General features: G+C 43.4%; 1 protein-coding gene across 1 annotated transcript in view; it reads right to left on the reverse strand.

The window, feature by feature from the left end:
* LOC132403228 (extracellular calcium-sensing receptor-like) overlaps nt 1–24,905 on the reverse strand; it is a 26,275-nt gene extending 1,370 nt beyond the window's left edge. Inside the window, exons 1-4 of the mRNA XM_059986641.1 lie at nt 24,829–24,905; nt 17,799–17,903; nt 9,807–10,098; nt 74–548 (exon numbers count right to left, since the gene is read on the reverse strand). Of these exons, the coding sequence (XP_059842624.1) occupies nt 74–548; nt 9,807–10,098; nt 17,799–17,903; nt 24,829–24,905 (949 nt within the window). The remainder of the gene's footprint in view (nt 1–73; nt 549–9,806; nt 10,099–17,798; nt 17,904–24,828) is intronic.
* Nucleotides 24,906–25,874: the final 969 nt, after the last annotated feature.

The following is a 25,874-nucleotide window of genomic DNA, read 5'->3' on the forward strand; positions in this document are numbered from 1 at the left end:
AAAAGATTACCGGGATAGGTAGACGGATGAACACGCGTTAAGAAGTTTTTGAATCCCGGGATAGTCACATTACGTATCGCAACCCCGATGGCCCCAGTGACGAATCTTTTGTTCTCTTCTGGAGATAGAAGCGAAGTTGCGATCCACGCCTCACTGCCCACCCATTGGATACCAGAAATGTTTTGTCGAACTATTTCTCTTAATAAAATGGCCATGTCGCCTTGAGCGAGAAATGCCACCACGACTTTTGTGGATGCTGTCCGAATAATTCGGGTAACATGAAGTAACCTTTCTCTCGAATACGTCCTGTGGAACGACACGGAGAAGGCAATGCAAACTCCAAGCTGCTGAACCGTCTCAGTGAAGGCCTGCATCCCAAAGTTTCCATAATCGTTGTCGCTCCTCACTGTTCCAATCCATGTCCATCCAAACCGCTTGACAAGTTGGGCCAACGCGTGGCTCTGGAAGTAATCACTTGGGATCGTCCGAAAAAATGAGGGGAATTCTCGCCGGTTGCTGAGACAAGCACACGTGGAGAAATAGCTAACCTGGGCAGAAACCATAATGGAAACAGGAAAAGAAAACAGTAAAATTAATACAGTCAGGAATAAGTCGGCGTGATGAAATGTTGCTACTTAGAGAATGCTGCAACTGGCATCTTCCATTCAGTTATAAAGTCACAGAGTAGTACATCAAGGGCATAGTCCTTTCAGTGCACCACCTACATGCAGATATTTCCATGAAACTAGAGCTATATGTCTGCTTTCTATATGGCTCCATTTCCTTCTAAAGTATTTCTGCCCATGTGTCTACAAAATGTAATTGTGGTTGGGTCAATAGCTTCCCCTGGCAGCTCGTTCCACCCCTCCCCGCTGTCTTCGTACACTGATACCCTGCAGTTCTTGATTCCCCAACCCTGGGAAAAGATGTGGTGAATTTACCATATTTAACCATTTTTTTACAGAGAATGGAAGAAATAATCATAAATCAGACAATTAAAGAGAATGTGAAGAAACGACTCTCGTCAAAGACCGATCAGCAGTTTTATCTGAGCGCTGTCAGCATTCTGGAATATATATCTTTGTTTGTTAATTTACTTCTGGCAATATTACTTTACGTGTTGTGTGATCTATATGCACTGTATCTCGTCCTGAGGAAAGTTTTTTTTTTCGTTTGGTGGTATAAATCTGCAAATATCTTAGGCACATTGATAGAGTTAGTGTGCCTAAGACTTTGCACAGTACTGTATTTGTCAACGTGGAGCGGAGAACGAGTTTGTTAACTTGGTGGGAGCGAAGGATGTTGGGAATGGCAAGTGTAGTACGTCGTGCGAGGATTGTGGGACAGCTGGCAGAGGACTGCGATGGGCAAGGGGTAGTGTGGGTGTAGACGCACCCAGTCGTGAGACACCAGACAATGTCCGATGTTTATATATATATATCTGTGTGCGCTGAAGAGTTTTGCACAATGCCTTATATGGTTGAATAACAATAAACTTGAGCTTGAAGTTGTACTTGATTTACTATTGTACAATGTACTGTGTATGTTAATCAAAATGGCTTCTTTATTTTGTTAAGAGTAGGAATGCTTCTTTGTATGATAAGTGCTTTCTCTCGCAGTTGTTTAGCTTTAGACTTGCTGATATCGGGATTGTATTCATTTTTTGACCAATGGGGAATGTTATTTTGTCTTGTGAAACTGGGAGCTTGGGGGTTTTCGCGGTCTTTTCAGGGGAGTCGGGAAGAAGACGCCGAAGAAGGTGGACGAACGCTTCACTGCTTGGTCGAGGTGCAAGAACGTGGAGGTCGGAGGAAAGTGACGAGCTCCAATGATGGGCACTAAACTGACTGAACTTTGATGAGCTGTTGCCTTTTACTTTATTTTTTTTCCTTCATATATATTGTATTGCACTGTACTCTTTTAGTTTTAGCAAAACCTTTAAAGTGTATTCCGTAACGGTATCTCGTGTGTGTGCACGCGGCATTAACTTGATTCTCACGGCACCTGCGTGTACAGGAGGTGGGGTCGGTGAGTGGCTGGATCTCCTTTTCCCCAGACATAAACCAGCCTGTTGGGTAAGTGTTACATTTCTGGGGCTCGTCCGGGATTGGACTGTAATGGCTGTGGAATCGCGCAGGCAGCAGTGCGGAGATGGACAGAGACAAGATTGTTAACTGGTGCGAGTTGTAAGATTTACCGGTGCAGTAGGCCTGTGTACTGAGCGGAGTGGATTTTCGAGTTTTGGGAGACGTGTTATTGCGGGGGTTAAGTTTGGTAAAAGGTATGGGGCAGGTAGATTTGGTAGCTAGACGGTGTGGTAAAGAGTCTAGTTGGGTGTTGTTTCTTACGAGGGCTGACGTCATGACGTCGGAACTGCCAGCGATGGTCAGTGTTCCTGGGGAGGCAGAACACTCTCCTTGGTGAGTGGCTGAATCTCCTTTTCCCCTAGACATATACCAGCCTGTTGGGTAAGTGTTACACTATTTCCAATTTCAACTATCCAGCGCTCACAACCTTCTGGTTTCTAATTTAACTTTCTAGAGCAGACTGAGTAAAGGCGTATTCCTTCAAACCCATCCTCATATTATAAACGTCTTGTATCCCAATAGCTTGCGAACTAAAACAGTGAATGTCACGTAAAAATCTACAGCACAATACAAGCCCTTCGACCCATAATTCTGCGCCGAACATGCACTTACTTAGAAATACTTACTTACCCATAGCCCTCTATTTTTCTAAGGTCCATATACCTATCCAGGAGTCTTTTAAAAGACTCTATCGTATCCACTTCCACCAAAGTTGCCTGAAGCCCATTCCATGCACTCACCGCTCTGTGTAAAACACTTACCACTGACATCTCCTCTGTACCAACTTCCAAGCACCTTAAAACTGTGCCCTCTCGTGTTAGCCATTTCAGCCCTGGGAAAAAGCCTCTGACTATCCACACGATCAATGTTTATTTTTGCTTTTGTTGCGAATGCTACTTATCTGATGCTGTATGTCTGTGATGCTGTTGCAAATAATTTTTTCTGTGCACCTGTTCATCCATGTGAAAAGCGGCCAGAGAGTGAGTGGGCCAGTGAAAGAGTGGAACTGTGAGGCTTTGACCCGATAGGCTTCGCCGAGAAGAGGCGGAGGACGAGCTTGCTCCCAGTTAAGCTTTATAATGTCGCCTGAGACGCTGATGTGCCTCTTGTGTGAGATGTGGAAGTCTTGGGGGAACTCCCCTCTCCCGCAGAGTCACATCTTAGAAGTGCATGCGGCTGGGCGATATGGAAGACTGTGTAAGGAATCTGGAGCAGCAGCTGTATGACCTTCGACTGATAAGGGAGAATTAAGCAGTCATAGATGAGAGCTACAGGGAGGTAGTCACACCTAGTCTGCCGGAAGCAGATCATTGGGTGACAGTCAGAGGGGGGAAAGCGAAGGTGAGTTGATAGGCAGTGCGGAGCACCCCTGTAGACATTCCCCTGAATAATAAGTATACCGTGTTGGATACTGTTGTGGGGACGACCAACCAGGGGTGAACCACTGTGGCAGGGCCTCCGGCACTGAGTCTGACACTGTGGTGCAGAAGGGTCGGTCAGAAAAGAGGAGAGCTGTCGACATTGGGGACTCTATAGTCAGGGGAGCAGACAGGAGATTTTGTTGACCTGAGAAGGACACAGCATGGTTTGTTATCTCCCGGGTGCCAGAGTCCGGGATGTCTCTGACTGGGTGCATGACATTCTGGTATTAGAGAGAAAGCAACCAGAAGTCGTGATACATGTTTGTACCAACGAGCTAGGCAGGAAGAGGGATGAGGTCCTGAAGTGTGAGTTTCGGGATCTAGGCAGAAGCCTGGAGAACAGGACCTCAAGGGTTGCGTTCTCAGGATTGCTGCCAGTGCTACGTGATAGTGATGGCAAGAATCGGAGGAGAAGGCAGTTGAATGGGTGGCTGAGGAGTTGGTGCAGGGGGCATGGTTTTAGATTTTTGGATCATTGGGATCTCTTCTGGGGAAGGTGGGACATGTGCAGATTGGATGGGTTGCACCTGAACTCGAGGGGGAGCAATATCCTTGCAGGTGGGTTTGCTATCATGGTTCGTGAGGGTATAAACTAGGAGCAAAGGAGATGGGACCCGGTGCGATAGAGCAGTGGAAGAAGTACATGGAATAAAGCCAGATCGAACATATAAAGAGGCTTTGAGGAAAAAGAAGCAGAATAAAGGGTGTAAGGTCGTAAGGTAGAAGGGCTAAAGTTCATGTACTTCAATGCAAGAAGTATCAGGAACAAAGGTGATGAACTGAGAGCTTGGATACATACATGGAATTATGATGTAGAAGCCATTACAAAAACTTGGCCGGCACCAGGGCAGGAATGGATTCTCAATATTCCTGGATTTCAGTGTTTTAAAAGGGATAGAGAGGGGGGAAAATGGGGGAGGAGGGATGGCATTACAGGTCAGCGATACTATTACAGCTACAGAAAGGGTGGGCAATGTAGCAGGATCCTCTTTTGAGTCAGTATGGGTAGAAGTTAGGAACAGGAAGGGAGCAGTTACTCTGTTTGGCGTATTCTATAAGCTGTTATGAGTGATCAACAGGCCTGATGGACAATGGGGTGCAGAGTTAACCATTTCCCCCGCTCCGGAGAACTACGAACTATTGCTGTTGTTATGCTACTCACGAGAAAGAGAGACGAAACACAGGCAAGGACATCTGCTACAGATAAGAGGGGGAGAGAGACTGTTGATTTACTGTATTATGACTCTTCCTGGATTATTTACCTTCTACTACAAGGACTTTACTTTGCTCGTTAATATTCCTCAGGAGATAGCAGGAGTGGCCTTATTTGATGAACACGGTCGTTCAGAGTTGATGGATAGCTGAGACCCCGTGAGTGGGGATAAAAGACAGGTCTGGAGAGACACCCTTCAGACATACCAGTGGACACTGACTGAGTATTGGAAACCCACAGAAAGGTGGGGGCTTCGGAGACCGAACCCAGAGATCGGTCAGTAAAGCTCACAGAGTTACAGCAGTGCCAGTGGGGACGTGTGTGTGTCTACTCATGCCAGAGTGACGAGTCCACCACAGAAGAACGGTCTAGCTGAAGACCAGAGGAGTCATAACTGAATGGCCACAACGACACGACGGATTAAGAAGACCACAAAAGGTTTGCCTGCCGTAGCTGTTGTTGTTACATCTCGCTCGCTGTCTCTCTCTCTCTCTCCAACGATTTCATTACAACAAACATAACCACTTCAGCATTTATGAACTGAACTGAACTCTGTACTTTCCTATGACAATTCATTTTCCCTTAGACATCGATAGAGCTTGTTTGTTATTGATTATTATTATTCCTATACTTTTAGGTTTGTTACTGCTAACTTGTTTTATATGCATATTTGTATTTTTGATATTGTGTTGTGTAGTTTACTAATAAACACATTTAGTTTGGTACCACCAGACTCCAACGGATTCTTATTTCTCTGCTGGTCAGACACCCAGTTACGGGGTATGTAACAAAGCGCCCTGGTAGCAGCGGAGATACCGAGGAGCAGATTGGGTGGCAGATTTTGGAAAGGTGCAAAAATAACTGTGTTGTTAACATCGGTGACTTTAACTTCCCTAATATTGATTGGCACCTGATTAGTTCCAATGGTTTAGATGGGGCAGAGTTTGTTAAGTGTGTCCAGGACGAATTCCTGTCACAGTATGTTAATAGGCCGACGAGGGGGAATGCCAGACTAGATCTAGCATTAGGTAACGACCTAGGTCAGGTCACAGATCTCTCAGTGGGTGAGCATCTATGGGACAGTGACCACCGTTTCCTGGCCTTTAACATTATCATGGATAGAATGAGAGAGGACAAGAAATTTTTAATTGGGAAAGGGAAAATTATGAGGAAGTTGCGGGTGTGAATTGTGATGATGTTTTTGCAGGGAAATGTACTATATACTAAGGACAAATGGTCGATGTTTTGGTGTCTCTTGCAGGATGTTAGGTACAAATCTGTCCCGGTGAGGAAGATAAAGAATGGTAGGGTGAAGGTACCAAGTGACAAATGAGGTGGAAAATCTAGTCAGGTGGAAGAAGGTAGCATACATGAGGTTTAGGAATGAAGGATCAGATGGGACAATTGAGGAATGTAGAGTAGCATGAAAGGAGCTTCAGAAGGGGTGGAGGAGAGGAAGAAGGGTGCATGATAAGGCTTTGGCGAGTAGGGTGAAGGAAAACCCCAAGGCATTCTTCAGTAATGTGAAGAACAAAAGGTTGACAGGAGTGAGGATAGGACTAATTCGAGATAAAGGTGGGAAGATGTGCCTGGAGGCTGTGCAAGTGAGCGAGGTCCTCAATGATTACTTCTCTTCAGTGTTCACCAACGAGAGGGAACTTGATGACGGTGAGGACAATATGAGTGAGGTTGATGTTCTGGAGCATGTTGATATTAAGGGAGAACAGGTGTTGGAGTTGTTAAAATACTTTAGGAAGGATAAGTCCCCGGGGCCTGACGAAATACTCCCCAGGCTGCTCCACAAGGCGAAGGCAGAGATTGCTGAGACTCTGGCTTGGATCTTTATGTCCTCGTTGTCCACGGAGTTCTTTGAGGAGGTGACCAGGCATATAGATGAGGGTAGTGCAGTGAATGTGATCTACATGGATTTTAGTAAGGCATTTGACAAGATTTCACACGGTAGGCTTATTCAGCAAGTCAGAAGGCTTGGGACCCAGGGAAGTTTGGCCAGTTGGATTCTGAATTGGCTTGCCTGCAGGAAGCAGAGTGTCGTGGTGGAGGGAGTACATTCGGATTGGAGGGTTGTGACTAGTGGTGTCCCACAAGGATCGGTTCTGGGACCTCTACTTTTCGTGATTTTTATTAACGACTGGATGTGGGGGTAGAAGGGTGGGTTGGCAAGTTTGCAGACGACACTAAGGTTGGCGGTGCTGTGGATAGTGTAGAGGATTGTGGAAGATTGCAGAGAAACATTAATAGGATGCAGAAGTGAGCTGAAAATTGGCAGACGGAGTTTAACCCGAGAAGTGTGAGGTGGGACACTTTGGAAGGGCAAACTCCAAGGCAGAGTACAAAGTAAATGGCAGGATACTTGGGAGTGTGGAGGAGCAGAGGGATCTGGGGGTACATGTTCACAGATCCCTGAAAGTAGCCTCACAGGTAGATAGGGTAGTTAAGAAAGCTTATGGGCTGTTAACTTTCAGAAGTCGAGGAATAGAATTTAAGAGTCGCGAGGTAATGATGCAGCTTTATAAAATTCTGTTTTGGCCACACTTGGTGTACTGTATCCAGTTCTGGTCGCCTCACTATAAGAAGGATGTGGAAACATTGAAAAGGGTACGGAGAAGATTTACGAAGATGCTGCCTGGTTTGGAGTGTATGCGTTACGATCAGAGATTAATGGAGCTAGGGCTTTACTCTTTTGAGAGAAGGAGGATGAGATGAGACATGATAGGGGTATACAAGATATTAAGAGAAATAGATAGAGTAAGCAGTCAGAGCCTCTTCCCCAGGGCACCACCACTCAATACAAGAGGACATGGCCTTAAGGTAAGGGGTGGGAAGTTCAAGGGGGATATTAAAGGAGGATTTTTTTTTTAATCAGAGAGTGGCTGGTGCGTGAAATCCACTGCCTGAATCAGTGGTGGAGGCAGATACTCTAGTGAATTTTAAGAGACTACTAGACAGGTATATGGAGGAGTTTAAGGTGGATGGTTATATGGGAGGAAAGGTTTAAGTGTCGGCACAACCTTGTGGGCGGAAGGGCCTGTATTGTGCTATACTATTCTATGTTTTATTTGTTTGCACAGATCGCGATTACCTCGACTTTGACTTTGATAAGTGCTTGTTTCTGAGGCTGTTATATATTAACCGGCTGCTCTCCGACCTACTTCCTCTATCGTACCCCAAAGCCATTGTTAAACCAAACATGATCGGCATTTTGGCTGACAGATTGCTGCAAATGTAAGACTGAAGGCACTGGAATCTGGACCAATAATTAAGATGCCGGAAACGTCTACTGTCCGTTCCACTCCACGAACCTTGCCTGATCCGCAGAATACCGCAAGCATTTCCTTTGTTAGGCCAGTTAGTGCTGTTGCCTCACACCCGATTCGAGTGTTGCTGTCTGCGTGGAGCTTACATGTTCTCCCTGTGGCTGATAGGTTTTCCCCGGGTGCTCTGCTTTTCCCTACATCACAGCGATGTGTTGTAGGCGAAGTCGTTAATCTAAATTACTCTTCAATATATAGAAGTGTCGCCAGGATCGAAGAGGAGTTGACGGAGACGTGAGAGTCCGCATCGATGGCTAGAATGGAGGGAATCGAGACGGGAGAGGACTGATGTGATTCGTCACTTGACATCCATATGACCGTAATATATATCCGAGTAGAATTAGGACATCTGGCCCATCGAGTCTGCTCTGCTATTGAATCATGGCTGGTCCTTTCTTTTTAAGATCTCCTCAACCCCAATTCCCAGCCTTCTCCTCGTAACCTTTGAAGGCATGTCCAATCATGATCCTCCTTAATCATGAACCTACCAATCACTGCCTTAAATACACCGAACGACCTGGCCTCCACAGCTGCATGAGGCAACAACTTTTTTCCACCAATTCAATACCCTTTGGCAAAATAATTTTCTCTGCATTTCTGTTTTGAAAGGGGGCCCCTCTATCCTGAGGCTGTGCCCTCTTGACCTAAACTCTACCACCAGAGGAAACATCCTTTCCACATCTACTTTGTCTAGGCCTTTCAACATTCGAAAGGTTTCAATGAGATCCCCAGTTATCCTTCTGAATTCCAGCGAGTACAGACCCAGAGCCATTAAACGTTCTTCGTACGATAAAACTTTCATTCTTTGAATCGTCCTTGTGAATCTCCCCTGGACTTTGTCCAATGCCAGCACATCCTTTCTAAGATAAGGGGCCCAGACTGTTCGCAATACTCAAGGTGAGGCCTCACTAGTGCCTGAAAAGCCTCAGCATCACATCCTCGCTCCTGTATTCTTGACCTCTTCAAATGAATGATAACATGGCATTTGCCTTCTTCACCATTGACTCAACGTACAAGTTAACTTTCAGGGTGCTCTGCATAAGGACTCCCAAGTCCCTCTGCATGTCAGATTCCTGGATTTTCTCCCCGTTTAGAAAATAGTCTGCATATTTATTTCTACTAACAAAGTGCATGACCATGCATTTTCCAACATTCATTTTCATTTGCCACTTTCCCGCCAATTTTCTTAAGTCCAATTCCTCCTGCATCCCATCTGTTTCCTCAACACTGCCTGCCCCTCCACCAATCTTCGTATCATCTACAAACATGACAACCAAGCCGTCATCTAAATCATATATGACCGACAGGGGAAAATGAGCAGAATGGTATTTAAATATGGTGACTGACACATACAATAAAAAAGACGAAGACCATTGGAGTTTGAATCACCTGTCAACAATAAACTAATTTCTGGCAATGAAATTCATGTAAGCCTTCAGTAAGTATTCAAGTCGGAAGAAACAAAAGGGACACGTGTTATATACCAGGTTACGGACACAACGCTGGAAGGACTCAGCAGGTCATGCAGCATCCGTGAGAAAAGAGTAGCGAACGTTTCGGGCCGAGACCCTTCATCTTTTCTCACGGATGCTGCCTGACTTGCTGAGTTCCTCCAGCGTTGTGTTCGTATTCTTTGCTCCACAGCATCTGCAGTTGTACTTTTGTGTTTTTATATACCAGGTTGCTGTTTTACGCCGGTAAATGCATTAAGGCTATTTGCAAAGAACACGAATTTAAAAATAAATGTTCTCACCATAGGAACTTTCAAAGGACCGATTGACGCCGCCAAAGCCAGAGAGAGCGAAGATTCCGATTCCGCCACGATGGCGGGGACCAGTGAGCGCGGATTACATGAAAGCTGCGGAAATATTGGGTCTAGTCCGTTGATCAGGTCGAATGCCGCTTTCACTGAGAAGCGAGGCAGACTGCACGAATCATAAATCCTGTAGCCCAATGTAATATTTGGAAGGAGAACAGGACTCCTGTTAATCTCTTGAATCGCAAATATCATCGCCTGAATGTAGCGGAACACTTGGAATTCCAAACTGCAAGGAGATGCTTGGTAAATTAGTAAATCAGGTCATTATTGCCACATGTATAGTGTAAATTGTGTTTTGCACGCCAACCGTAAAGATATTTTCATAAAAGCAGTGCATTAATATAGATCAAGGGAAAACAGGAGAGGCAAGTCGGCATTCCCTCAGTAGAAATAAAGATGTGTAGGTACGGCAGGTTGTAGAGCTTAACAATATTATAAAGCTCCTTATTAAGCAGAGCTGTGAATAACTCGGCCGTTCATAACCCGAGGACTGCCTGTAGTTTAGCTCTTCAATTACATCATGAATCTCAATCCGGTGTACAGAAAGAGATTTGGTGCTTTGCTAGCTGTTAAACCTTTATGTCAAGGCCATAAAGAGACTGATTGTGAGTTCAAGAACACATCCTATCATACAGGAGACAGTCAAGAGGCACTAATCAACATTGTGATACGAGTTGTTCTTGAGCCTGTCGTTGTCCTTGAGAGAGAGAGAGCGAGAGAGAGAGAGAGAGAGGGAGTGAGAGAGAGGGGGGAGAGAGAGAGAGAGAGAGAGAGAGAGAGAGAGAGAGAGAGAGAGAGAGAGAGAGAGAGAGAGAGAGAGAGAGAGTTTTATAAGTTATAAGTTAGTTTTAATTTCCCATTATGCAGTATTTTCTATTTAATTTAAATTCCTAGCATTTCTACAATCGTTATTAATTCTCTTCGGCCAGGGAAAGTAATAGTCAGTGGCAAAAGGTGAGCTGCTGGAGTCTATCGAATCGATAGAGCGAAATGGACAGTCAACGCTTGGGGCTGAACCCTTTAGTTGGCTTGTGTGATCCGGTGTCGTTGTGGACACGGTTCTCCTACAATACAGGTATTAAAGAAAAACACATTGTTCCCCATTAAGCGTCATTCTGTACGTACTTCACAATTCTGAATTTATACCCGATAAGGGTTGACATCAACTTGATTACATATTCTTACATTTGTATCAATTCTATCAGGTTTTAAGAGAATGTCAATGAATTATTCGGCACGGAATTTGGCCCGCCTGTCACCAAAACTGCCAATGTTATATAGTCCAGCCTAAATTCTCTCAGTTCTGATTACTGTAATGTCAAACTTTGTATTCTGAATCCAGCCCAGAAACAGGAACTTCCGAATCGTTTAGTGTAATTCATTTGTAAATATCATGAAGGAAATTGTCGGGACTTGAGGAACTAAGCATAGACGGAAAGATGAATAGGCTAGGACTTTTTCTGTGGAACGTGGAGAACTGAAGGGAGGTCTGATAGAGGAATATTAAATTATTAGGGGCATTAGGGATATAAAAAAAGGATAGACTCACAAAAATTCGGTGAGAGTACAACTAGAGGTTTTGGGTTAAGGGTGAAAGGTGAAACGCTTAAAGGGAACGTGAGGGGGAAATTCACTCAGAGAGTAGTGAGTATGGTACGAGTAACGAGGGCAAATAGTGAATGCGGGGACGATTTCAACATTTAAGATAAATTTTGACAGGTATTTGATTGAGATATCAATGGAGGGTTCTGGAGGTGCAGTCAATGGGACCCGAGAGACTAATGGATCGGATAGACTATATGGACCGAAGGGCCCGTTTCTGTTATGTAGTTCGAGGACTCAATGACTCCATGAAATGGTATGTCAGTGTTGCGTCGATCCTACTAAAATTATTACCGCTTATTCTTGTCATATTATTTAAAAACTGTGAGAAGCCTGTCTTGCATACTGATCATACAGATGAAATCATTGAACACTGCATTGAGGTAGGACAAATCAAAACAAAATGCAGAATATGGGTGCAACATATAGAGAGAAAATACAGTGTAGGTAACCAAAACGATGCAAGATCATAACGAAGTAGATTATGAGGTCTAATGGCCATCTTATCATATTTGGGAACTATTTATCAATCTTATAACACCAGAGTGAAAACTGTCTTTGAGCTAGTTGTCCGTAAATGCAGGATTTTGTATCTTTTGCTTGATGGAAAAAGGGAAGAAGATGTATATTTGGGACCGTGGTCTTCGACTATGCTCGTTGCTTTACCGAGTGAGAATGGAGCATTGACAGAAAATGTAAGGGAGCCTGGAGTCCGCGGTCTGATGAGATGTGTCCGCAATTCTCTGCATTTCTACGCTATGATATGTAGAGCAGGACAACATGCATCCAGATAGGATGATTTCTGTCGTGCCTCGATATAATGAATCATGTTTTCCTACCGGAAAGTTGAGTGCGATTTGTCTGGTAAATAACTATTAGGTCGCTATCACTAATGATTTCTGACGTTTTAATTGAGAATGCAAGTCATCAAACAGAACAACTATTACACTTTCTCAAAATTCTCTTCAGTTTCATTGTTTGTGGAGTAGGTTGCATCACATCTGTATTTCTGTTGTAGATTAATTGGAAATAAAAATATATATAGATTTCAAAGAAACTATTTTATTTCCTTCTCTTTATGATCAAAATAAATGGAATTAATGCCAGGAATACAGGAGTTGTTGGAAACTATGGAAGAATCTAGTCTAGTAAACGATGCTGCCTGTATGAGAACCCATCCATGCCGAAGCTAATAAAAACTATCAAAACGCAATTAAATTCTGGATTAAACTTTTAGAGAAACGCTTCGGAACGAGCAACAGGCAAACAGACAGAAACTGAAATTGATTCTATCGCAACAAATGTTACTCCACTCCCATCTCCTGCTAACGAACTGAATATGAAAATCAGTAAAGGCTGGAAATATTCTATCTGGAGATAAAGCGTATTTCCAGCAATTTCTGTGGAAAGAGATTCTGGGTTAAAGATCTAGGTCTAATACTCCCCATTAGAAGACTATAACAGAGAAAATCAAATTAGATTTAGGTTACAGAGAAATGACAGACCCGGCACTCAGCGCACTAATCTGACCTTTCACATTTCACAGCTCTCGGTCTGATATCAAATGAAAGTTCCGAATCCTCTGTACGGGAGTGCAGACCAAAAATTCCACCGATATCGATGTCTCCTTCCTTCGATAAACTAGACAAATCAAACATTTCTCTACGTTTACATATCAGGCTGCCAGTAGGCACGGCAAGAGACAACAATAACCCCCAAAGAACCACACAACACATATTTGCTTTCGTTCTAACTCCTGCTAAAAAGGACAGCACAGTTATGTATTTGAGCTCATGCTTGGGCGAGCAATATTGTTTCCCCTGATGAAAGAAATGACAAATCGGCACTTTAATCTAATTTGAGACATAAACAAATATACCGTGGCATGCTATATGGCCATAAATAGGGACACGTGATTACGGCTGTGTTGGTCATTTTGGAAACAGATAAACAGCCAATTAGGCACAGCTGAAAGCTAGTGTTCATAGAGATCATAATAACTCACTCTTTTGCTTTATTCCTTCCCATTTCGCTAATAATTTTATTTTGAAACACAATGGCTTATGTTAAAGGGAGCGAATCGATTGTCGAGTCAGTCGAAACCTCAAAATAACATTGCCAGGAGTAACCTGCGTTCTGTAGTAATATGATGGACACACTACAGTTGAAACGCTTAGTGGTAAATTCACATTAGTTATATATTTCCTGATGGATTAAATGCGAATTTGATGGACTAGATTTGCGTATTTCCTTCAGAATAGTAAGGCAACATGCTTTGCTGAAATGATAAGTCTGAAATTTTGTATTTCTTTGTGGGCTCTACATATCACTTTCCAGTTTCTATCACAATACCCACTCTTCCCACCGCATCTGCCTAACACCTGTTTTCTGTAGACACTATGGACTTGAATGGGACAGTCGAATGATATATTGTCCCCCAGAATACAGGGTTGGATCACGTCCGCAGCATTTTGGAGGGGGAGAGAGAGCAGCCAGATGTTTTCGTACGTATTGGTGCCAATCACAAGGGAAGGAAACGCAAAACTGTCTTCAAAAGAGAATTTAGAGAGTTAGGCAGAAGGCTGCGAAGTAGGACCTCCAGGGAGGTAATTTCTGGATTGCAGCTTGCGCCACGTGCCTGTGTGGGTAGAAACAAGGTTGATCTGGCAGATTACTACGTGGCTGAGAAGCTGGTGCAGGGTGCACTGTTCAGGCTCTTGGATCATTGCGTCTCTTCTGGGGGAGGTATGACCTGTACAAAAGTGACGGTTTGCACCCGAACTTGAAGGGACCAATACTCCTGCGGGCAACTTTGTTAGAGCTGTTTGGGGGGGGGGGGGGTTTAAACTAATTTGGCAGGGGGGCGGAAACCGGAGTGAGGGGACTCGATAGGTTGGATGGTAATAAAGCAAAAATTGCGTACTGTCAGACTGTTAGGAAGGACAGACAGATAATAGAACAAAATTTCATTCAGCAAAGTGAGTATTAGTGCATTAGGTATGAAAAATTAAAAAGGGGAAAGAAATACATTACTGAAAGTGTAATATCTCTATACGGGGAGTATTAGAAATAAGGTGGATGATCTTGTTGCAATATTATTACAGATTGGCATGTATGATGCTGTGTCTGTCACTCAAACGTGGCTGAAAGATGGTTGTACTTAGGAGTTGAATGTCCGAAGTTACACATTGCGTCGGAGGGATATTGAGTTTCCTTGAAATTTGGTAGGAAGAAAGTAAAGTCTAACGTAGTAGTATTTCAGTGGAGTGAAGGAAATTGCTCCACTGAAATTAAAGGTATGAGAGAAAAACTGGTCAAAGTAAGGAGATGTTGGAAATGATGACAGCAGAGCAGTAATGACATGAATTTCTGGGAAAAATGAGGAAGATGCAGAATAAATGAGGTCCAAAAAACGAAGTAATAATCAAATGGCAAAATAGTATATCTGTGTCTCACAAGGGAAGTAAAAGCTAATGTAAAATCAAAAGAGAGGGCATGCAACAAAGCAAAAATTTGCGGGAAGTTAGAGGATTGGGGATCTTTTAAAAGCCTACAGATGACAAATAAAAGAATCTTCAGAAGGGAAATGATAAAATATGAAAGAAAGCTAGCAAACAAAGTCAAAGTGGACAGTAAAATCTTTTTCAAGTATGTACAAAAATAAAAGAAAGGTCAGAGTGGATATACGACCGCTAGAAAGTGATGCTGGGAGAAGGAGCTGGCAGATGAACTAAATTAGTATTCTGCATCAGTATTCGCTGTGGAAAACACTAACAGATGTTGAAGAGCATGAGGGAAGAGAAGTGAGTACAGTTAATATTACAAGGAAGAATGTGCTCAGAAAACTGAAAAGCCTGTCGGTACATATTTCACTCTGAGCAAATAGAGTACACCCCAGGTTTCTGAAAGTGCTAGCGTTAGAAATTGTGGAAGAATTGGTAACGATTTTTCAAGAGTGATTGCTCTCTGCCCATCCATGCTATACCAGAGAGTGGAAAATTGCAAATGTCACTAACCTCTTTAAGAAAGGAGGATAGCAGTCGAGCGGAAATTATAGACCAGTTAGCCTGAACTTTGTGGTTGGGAAGATGTTGGAGTCAATTGTTTAGTATAAAGCTGTGGAGTACTTGATTACACATGCAAAGTAAGACAAGGTCAGCATGTTTTTCTGAAGGGAAAATATTGCCTGACGAGCCTGTTGGACTTTTTGGAAGAGAGTACAAGTAGGAGAGATAAAGAGTATCCAGTGGATGTTGTACATTTGGAATTTCATAAGGCCTTTGACAAGGTGCCACACATGAGGATGCTTACCATAGTATGACAGGAAAGTTACTGGCATTGTTAGAGAATTGGCTGACTGGCAGTGAGTTGGAATAAAATTATTCTTTTCTGGTTGGCTTCCAATGACTAGTGGTGTTCGGAATGGGGTCGTGTTGGGACCGCACCTTTATATGATATATATGTTCAGACAAGGAACGATTGATAGCTCCGGATCTATTCTCGCTGGGATTTAGAAGGATGAGGGAGCAATCTCATTAAGATCTGTCGAATGGTGAAAGGCCTAGACTGAGCAGATCTGGAAAGAATGCTTCCCATGGTGGAGGAGTCTAGGATTAGAAGGCGCAGCCTCAGGATAAAGGCGCATCGATTGAAAACAGAGATGTGGAGAAATTTCTTCTGCTCGATGGAGGTGAATTTCTGGAATTTTTTACAGCAGGCATCTGTGGAGGCCTGGTAGTTTGGTGTATTTAAGAAAGAACTTAATAGGTTATTGCTTGGAGATGGCATCAGAGGTTACAGAGTGGGTTGTTACAGGCCAGGGTGTGTCGTTGACGAAGGGAAAAAATGGATCAGCCATGACCAAATGGCGGAGCACATTCGATGGTTCAAATGGTACAATTCTGCTCTTATGTCTTATGGTGCTATGGTCTCAACTGACCCCACCTACTTACCTTCCAGCCTCTGTCACTATTCCCACTCTTCTCTCCCTAATCCGCCCATTGCTGCCTCGCTCAGTTGGACCTACCCATCACTTCACGGCCTATGCCATATTCACACTCTTCCCTCCCCTATTTACTTCTCACCAACCCCTCACCAGGATCCATACCTATTACCTGCTGTGGTTAGTCTACTACTTACACCTCATCTCTTCATGCTTGTCATCTCCCCTCGATCTTTCAGTCTAGATGAAATGTCTCGACCTGAAATCTGGACTGTCCATTTCCCTGCGCAGACTATGCCTGACCTGTTGCGTTCCTTCAGCGTTTGTATTGTTGCTTTGATCTCTACGCACCCTGCAGATCTAATTATCTGGGGGAAGATTTAATAGAGGACAATGACTGTGTATACGTCCTAGAAGGTATTTCTTTACTCAGAGAGTGATAGCTGTGTGGAATGAGCTTCCTGTAGAAGTAGTAGAGGCCAGTTCAGTTGTGCCATTTAAGGTAAAATTGGATAGGTATATGGACAGGATAGGAGTGGAGGGTTATGGGCTGAGTGCGGGTAGGTGGGACTAGGTGAGATTAAGAGTTCGGCACGAACTAGGAGGGCCGAGATGGCCTGTTTCCGTGCTGTGATTGTTATATGGTTATATAGTTATAAGATGATAGCCCAGAACGCATTTTGTCTTTAAAGTGCGGCAATGAATAAGCAATATGTTGCAAACAAGCAGAGTTTAACTGGAATGGAGGAAACACAGCGCAGCTGAGTTCGACACATGAATCACATGTAATCTTTGTTGTAGGAAAAAAAACTTTCCAACTTGACTCTATTTTGATTCAACTTTTGAGAGTTATAATCCTGACCAACATATTAATTCCCAGCCCAGGCATTAAACACATCCCCTATTCTCCGATCTGTCAGAACATCTAAAAGCCTGAGAACTTACCACCAGTCTCCATCCCGTGCTTATAAGCCTATCGAACAGCTCCGCGATACGACAAGACAAGCTCCTGACCTCACAATTTGGCTCGAAATGCCCTTACACCTTGTTGTTTGCAAACAGTACATTTTCTCTGTAACTGAAACAATTAATTCTGAATTCTGTTATTCCTTTTGCATGTTGTGCTGATGTGATGAAAAGAACTGCAGGGATGGCGTCAGCTATTTCTCCACTTGAGATCGCACTCAAGGCGAAAAAGGCAGCGCTTTGCGGCGCTCTATCAGTGAACAGGAATCATTAGTAAGGTCGAATAAGAACCGCCATTGTTGTGTGCGGACGGGTGGCAGAGTGGGGAGGCTTTGGGGAGGCTCGGGGGAGGTAGATATCTGTTAAGTTTCTTTTTCTTCTCTCCTATTCTTCGTCTGTTCAGGCACAGTTCGTACCGTGTGAATGGCTCCATGGGGCTGTGGTTCGCCCTCTCCGTGAGATGGGAATGCTGGGCGACCTCCGGCCTTCTGGATGACCAAACCTGCACCTTGAACACCAAGCTGCAGCACGAGAACGTGCTAAAGAACTGGAGCTGCTGCTTAATTACCTTCGGCTCAGACTGGCGACCTGGAAAGTGATAAGTAGAAGCTATATTGAGGCAGTCAACTCTAGTTTGCAGGAGGCAGGTAACAGGGTGACTCTCAGCAGGAGAGTCTCTTCCATGGCTGTTTCATCCAGTAATAAGTACAGTATACCACTTTGGATACTGTTGAGGTAGACGAACTACCGGGGGAAGCCGCAGCAGGTGACATGGGGTCGGAATTTGTTCAATTATTATAGGTAGAGCTAAGCAACTGCATGGGTCAGATGACCCATGTTATATACAGGCCTCCAGACAGTAGTAAAGCTATAGTCGACAAATTACAACGGGAGATAGAAAATATATGTCAAAAGAGCAATGTTACGGTAGACCGAGCAAGACACACACAAAATGCTGAAGGAACACGACAGGCCTGGTAGCATTTATGGAAAAAAAAGTACAGTCGAAGTTTCGGGCCAAAACCCTTCGACAGGACTGGAGAAAATAAGGCTGACGAATAGATTTATTGGTGAGATGAGGTGATAGAAGGAAAAAAGGGATGGGAAGTGGGATGGTTGGTGGCATTACCGGAAGTTTGAGAAATCGATGTTCATGCCATTAGAATGGAGGCTACCCTAATGGAATAGAAGGTGTTGTTCCTCCAACCTTCATCAGGACAGTGGATATTGGTGAAGTGTGGATAAAGTATAAAAGAAAAGTGTGGAAGATAAAGATAAAAAAAAGCAAAAGAAAAAAGGGGAAAAGTAAGAGCGGACTGAAGAAAAGTCAAGTACAAAAGAGTAAAAGATTACAAGATTTTAAAAGCACAATGAGTGTAAGGGCACTTTACTTGCATGCCAATAAGTTTCGAAACAAGGTCAGTGAACTAGAGACCCACATCAGTACAAAGAGGCGTGATTTAGTGGCCATTACTGAGACGTCGTTGTCGGGAGGAGAGAATTGGGAATTAACTATCCAAGGATATCAGGTAATAGGGAAGGATAGGCAGGAAGGTAAGAGAGTTGGGGCGGCGCTCTGAATTAAAGAAGAGATCAGGGTGACAGTGAGAGACGATATAAGATCTAAGAAGTAGAATACTGAATCTATCCGGGTATAGTTGAGGGACAGAAAAAGGAAAAATCTCTAGTGGGAGTAGTTTATGGGTCACTGAATCATAACAGTACAGTGGCACAGGCAATAACAGAAAAATCTGAGGCACGTAGGAATGGAACAGCAGTTATCATTGGGGTTTTAACTTGCACATAGATTGGGTGAATCAAGTTGGTCGAAACAGTCTTTAGGAGGCTTTCATAGAATGCATATGTGATGGCTTTCTTGAATAGCATTTTCCTGAACCTACAAGGGACTGTGCAATGACACAGGAAACATTAGTGACCTTGTAGTTAGGGATCCTCCTGGAAAGAGAGATCACAGTATGAGTGACTTTCTCATACAAATAGAACGAGCAATAGTTTTATGTAAAACCAGTGTATTATTCCTAAACAACGTGGAAAACAAAGGGATGTGGGAAGATTTGGCTGATGTAGACTAGGAACACAAACGGTAGAGGGACAGTGGAAGACTTTCAAAAAGATTTGTCAAGGTGCTCAACAAAAGTATATTTCAGTTCAAAGGAAGGGCAGTAGGGGTGGGGAGAGCCAGCCTTGGATATCTAAGGAATTATTTTGGAGAGGGAGGGAGAGCAGCCAGATGGCTTGGTACATATTGGTACCCGTGACATAGAAAGCAAAGAAGTTCTGAAAGAAGAATTTAGAGGGCAAGGTAGAGAGGTAGACTTCCGGTGTGGTAATGTCTAGATTGATGCCTGTGCCACGTGCCAGTGAGGATAGAAACAGGATGATCTGGCAGATAAATGCTTGGATGAAAAGCTAGTGCAGGGGCAGAGTTTCAGGTTCTTGAATCATTGGAATTTCTTCTGGGGGAGGTATGACCTGTTCAAAAGTGACGGGTTGCACCTGAACCCGAGGGCGACCAATATCTTTGCGGGCAGGTTTGTTAGAACTGTTGGGGAGTGTTTAAACTAATTTGGCTGGGGGTGGGAAGCGGAGTGAAGGGACTCAGCATAGGACGGATGGAAAGAAAATAAAGATAGCGTGCCGTCACACTGTCAAGAATGGCAGGCAGGTAACGAGACTTAATTGTAGCCAACAGGTTTAGTATCAAAACATTAGGGATGCAGAATCAGAAAGGCTCTGGAATACGGTACTCAAGATTTTGTATCTAAATACACGTAGTATAGGAGATTAGGTGGACGATCTTGTTGCACTATTGCAGATGACCAGGTATGATTTTTTAGCCATCACTGAATCGTGAATAGGAATGGTTGCAGTTGGGAGCTGAATGTCCAAGGTTACACGTTAAATCGGAGTAATAGAAGGGTAGGCAGATGGGGTGGCGTTGCTCTGCTGGTAAATAATGGCATAAAATCAGCAGTAAGATGTGACATAGGATTAGAAGATGTTGAAACCTTGTGGGTTGAGTTAAGAAACTAGAAGGACTTTGATGGCAGTTGTATGCAGGGCTCCCAACAATTGCTGAGACGTGGACCATCGATTACAACAGGATATAGAAAAGGTGTGCCAAAAGGGTAATGTTATGGTAATCGAGGGAAATTTTAACATGCAGGTCGATTGGGAAAATCGGGTTGGCAATGGATCTCAAGAAGGTGTGTTTGTTGAAGGCCTATAAGATGGCTTTTTAGAACAGTTTGTCGTTGAGCATACTAGGTGTTCAGCTATACTGGATTGGGTGTTAAGTAATGAACAGGAGGCGATTTGGGAGCGTAAGGTAAAATAACCCTAAGGAACAATCTTATTGAGTTCTTGTAATTTGCTAGGGAGAAAGTAAAGTCTGAAGTTGCGGTAGTTCAGTGGAGTAAGGGAAATTACAGTAGTATGAGAGAGAAGTTGGCGAAAGTAGATTCGAAGCAGCTGTTGGCACGGATGTCAGCAGAGCAACAATGGCGTGTGCTTCTGGGGAAACATGAGGAAGGTGCAGGACATCTGTATTCCATAAATGAAGAAATACGCAAATAGTAGAATAGTACAACCATGTGTGACGAGGAAAGTCAAAGCCATTGTAAAAACAAATGAAACAAGCATACAACAGCGCAAAATTAGTGGGAAGATTGAGGATTGGGAAGTTTTTAAGGAACTACAGAAAGCAACTGCCATGTCTCCGGCACAGCATCTGGCCCTGTGGCTCAGAAAGGTAGAGAAAGGAAGCGGAAGACAGTAGTAACAGGGGACTCGATCGTTAGGGGGTCAGATAGGCGATTCTGTGGACGCAGTCAGGAGACCCGGCTGGTAGTTTAACCCCTGAGGCCAGGGTTTGGGATGTTTCTGATCACGTCCAAGATATCCCGAAGCGGGAGGGTGAGGAGCCAGAGGCAGTGGTACATATAGGTACCAATGACTTAGGTAGGAAGACGGAAGAGGTCCTGAAAGGAGAATATAGGGAGTTAGGAAGGGACTTGAGAAGAAGGTCGTAATCTCGTTATGACTGACTGTGCCACGCGACAGTGATAGTAGGAGTGGAATGAGGTGGAGGACAAATTCGTGGCTGAGGGATTGGAGCAGGGGGCCGGGATTCAAGTTTCTGGATCATTGGGATCTCCTTTGCGGCAGGTGTGATCTGTACAAAATGGACGGTTTGCACTTGAATCCTAGGGAGACGAATATCTTGGCGGGGAGATTTGCTAAGGCTACTGGAGGGACATTAAACTAGAATGGTAGCGGGTGGGAATCAAAATGAAGAGGCTAGCAGCGAGGAGGTTAGTTCACAAAAAGAGAAAGCTTGCAGACAGTGTGTGATAGGCAGGTGATAGAGAAGGTGAGCGCTCAGACCGAAGATGTTGGGGAGAAGGAAGAGAAAGAAGATAGTAAAGTTGTTTGCACCTTTAGGGATAACCAGAGAGTAAGAGGAGGAGAATTTCTTAAATGCATTTATTTTAATGCAAGGAGCATTGTAAGAAAGGTGGATGAGCTTAGGGCATGGATTGATACCTAGAAATATGATGTTGTAGCTATTAGTGAAACATGGTTGCAGGAGGGATCTGATTGGCAACTAATTATTCCTGGATTTCGTTGCTTCGGGTGTGATAGAATCGGAGGGGCAAGAGGAGGAGGTGTTGAACTGCAGAGAAAATATTACAGCGGTGCTTTGGCAGTATAGATTAGAGGGCCGTCTAGGGAGGCTATTTGGCTGAAATTGAGGAATAGGAAAGTGTAGTAACACTTATGGGGTGTATTATGGACCACCTAATGGGGAGCGAGAATTGGAGGAGTAAATTTGTAAGGAGGTAGCAGATACTTGTAGTAAGCACAAGGTTGTGATTGTGGGAGATTTTGCTTCTCCATGCATAGACTGGGAAGCCCATTCTGTAAAACGGCTGGATGGTTTGGAGTTTGTAAAATGTGTGCAGGATAGTTTTTTTCAGCAATACGTAGAGGTACCAACTAGAGAAAGGGCAGTGTTGAATCTCCTGTTAGGGAATTATATAGGTCAGGTGACGGAGGAATCTGTTGGGGAGCACGTCGGGTCCAGTGATCACAATGCCATTAGTTTCCATATAATTATGGAGAAGGATAGGTCTGGACCCAAGGTTGAGACTTTTGATTGGAGGAAAGGCTAACTTTGAAGAGATGCGAAAGGATTTAGAAGGAGTGGATTGGAACAATTTGTTTTATGGGAAAGATGTAATAGAGATATGGAGGTCATTTAAAAGTGAAATTTTGAGGGTACAGAATCTTTATGTTCCTGTCAGCTTGAAAGGAAAGGTTAAAAGTTTGAGAGAGCCATGGTTTTCAAGTGATTTTATAAACGTGGTTCGGAAAAAGAGAGATATCTACAATAAATATAGGCAGCATGCAGTAAATGAGGTGTGCGGTGTTATTTAATGGACGGTCCCCTTTTGAGAGCTCGAGGAATATAAAGAATGTAAAAAGAATCTTAAGAAAGAAGTTAGGAAAGCTAAAAGAAGATATGAGGCTGCTTTAGCAAGTAAGGTGAAAATAAGTCTATAGGGCTCCTACAGTTATATTAATAGCAAAAGGATAGTGAGGGATAAAATTGGTCCCTTAGAGAATCAGAGTGGACAGCTATGTGTGGAGCGAAAAGAGATGGGGGAGAATTTGAACAATTTCTCTTCTTCGGCATTCACTAGGGAGAAGGGTATTGAATTGTGTACGGTCAGGGAAAATAGGGTAGTTATGGAAGCTATGATGATTAAAGAAGAGGAAGTACTGACGTTTTTAAAAAATATAAAAGTCGATAAGTTTCCAGGTCCTGACAGGATATTTTCTAGGACTTGAGGGAAGTTAGTGTAGAAATAGAAGGGGCTCTGACAGAATTATTTCAAATGGTATTAGAAACTGTGATGGTGCTGGAGGATTGGCATATTGCTCATGTGGTTCTATTGTTTAAAAAGGGTTCTACGAGTAAACCTAGCAATTAACGGCCTGTAAGTTTGACGGCAGTGGCAGTGGTGGGTAAATTAATGGAAAGTATTCTTAGAGATGGTCCATATAATTATCTGGATAGAGAGGGTCTGGTTTGGAACAGTCAACATGGATTTAGGTGTAGAAATTCATATTTGAAAAATCGTATTGAATTTTTTGAAGATGTTACTAGGAAAGTTGACGAGTATGAAGCAGAGGATATTTTCTATATGGACTTCAGTAAGGCCTTTGACAAGGTTCCACACGGAAGGTTAGTTAGGAAAGTTGAATCGTTAGGTATTAACATTGAAGTAGTAAAATGTATTCGACTGTGGCTGGATGGGAGATACCAGAGAGTAGTGGTGGATAACAGTTTGTCAGGTTGGAGACCGGTGACTAGTGGTGTGGCTCAGGGATCTATACTGGGTCCAATGTTGTTTGTCATTTACATTAATGATCTGGATGATGCGGTGGTAAATTGGATTAGTAAGTATGCAGATGATACTAAGATAGATGGTGTTGTGGATAATGAAGTAGGTTTTCAAAGCTTACAGTGAGATTTAGGCCAGTTAGAAGAGTGGGCTGAACGATGGCAGATGGAGTGTAATGCTGGTAAGTGTGAGGTGCTACATTTTGGTGCATGACCATATAATTCCCGACGCTATATTCCAGTTGCCAGTTCTTTGTCCATTCTCCCAATCTGTCTGAGTCCTCCTGCAGCCTCCCTCCTAGTTCAACTCAACGTGCACACCCCCGACGATCATCGTACTGTCCACAAACGTGGCCACAACGGTATCATTTGGGTCATCCAAATCATGGACATACAAGATAAATAAAGGACATTCCAAACCGAACCCTGGGAAACACCAATAGTCATCGGTAGCCAATCAGTAAAGGCTCCCTTTATTACGACTGTTTGCTTCCTGCTAATCGGCCAATGCTGTATCCATTCTAGTATATTGCCTGTAATACCATGGACCTTTATTTTATTAGGCAAGCTGACGTACAGCACCTTGTTAAAGGCCTTTTGAAATTCAAGTGCACAGCATACACCGATTCCATTTCCCCTATCCTGCTTGTTATTTCCTCAAAAATTTGAACAGATTGTTCGGCCAATAATTTCCCTTGCCGACTTTGGCATGTTACATCATATGCCTCCGTACCCTGAAACCACATCCTTAACAATCGACTCCAACGTCCACCCAATCACTGAAATCAGGCTAGCTAGCCTATAGTTTCGTTTCTTCTGTCTCTCTCCCTTCTTGAAGAATGGAGTGACATTTACAATTTCTAGTCCTCCGAAAACATAGCAGAATCTAGGGATTTTAGAATGATAATTATTAATCCCTCCACATTGTCCTCAGCTCGCCTCCATCTGGTCCAGTTAACATCCAGCTTCAGACCTTTCAGTTTCCTAAGGACCTTCTCTTCAGTAATAGCACTTACCTTTCCACCCTGGCACCCTCGAACTTTCGGCAAACAGCGAAGGCAGAGGCAAAATACTTCAACAGTTCGTTTGTCATTTCTCTTTCCCCATTATTACCGCTTCCGCATCATTTTCCAGCCGTGAGATATCTACTCTCTCCTCCCTTTTACTCTTTATATATCTGAAGAAACATTTGGTATCCTCTGCGATATTATTGGATAGCTTGCTTTCATATTGTTTTTTTTTTCACTGCTTACGGTTTTCTTAGCTGCCATTTTTGGTTTCCAAAAGTTTCCCAACGCTCTAACTTTTGCTTAATTTCCATTAAATTTTGCTCCATTTTATACAACCTCTTTTTGTTTTACGTTGGTTATGACTTCACTTGTCAGGCACGGTTGCGTCATCCTGCCTTTAGAATAGTTCCTGTCTGAGATGCACCTATCATGCGCCTTCCAAATTGTTCCCAGAATCTGCAGCCACTGCTACTCAGTTGTCATCCTTGCTGGTGTCCCCTTGTAATCAATTTTGTCCGGTTCCTGTCTGAGGCATTTGTAATTCCGTTTACTCCACTGTAATGCTTTTACAGCCGACTTTCCCTCTCCATCTGAAATTGCAGGATGAATTATTTCGTGTTATCCTTACCGGTTCCGAAGCGTTCTTCTTCCTTGAGCTTCCTAAATGAAATTCAGCTCATTACAGAATGGCCAATCCGGCAAAGGTGATCACCTAGCAGGCTCAAAAGCAGTTGCTCTAGAAATAAAGCCATCTAGTAGGCATCTTACAATTCCCCTTTTTTTGGGATTCAGCACGGACCTGATTTTCCCAATCTATCTGCAAATTAAAATCCCCCAAAGACTATTGTGTTATTGCTTTTTGACATGGCTTTGTAGCCGACCTCCTGGCTACTTTTCTGAGTCCTATAGATACCTCCCTTCTGCTTCTAACCTATTGCAGGTTTTTAAAAAAACTCTACCCAGTGGGATTCGACAACTTCGGATCTTGTCACCTCGTTCTAAGGATTTAGTTTCAATTCTTTTTATCAACCCAGTCACGCCAACATCTCTGC

The sequence above is a fragment of the Hypanus sabinus genome, chromosome 2 (assembly GCF_030144855.1).
Source record: "Hypanus sabinus isolate sHypSab1 chromosome 2, sHypSab1.hap1, whole genome shotgun sequence".
NCBI classification, from domain to species: Eukaryota; Metazoa; Chordata; class Chondrichthyes; order Myliobatiformes; family Dasyatidae; genus Hypanus; species Hypanus sabinus.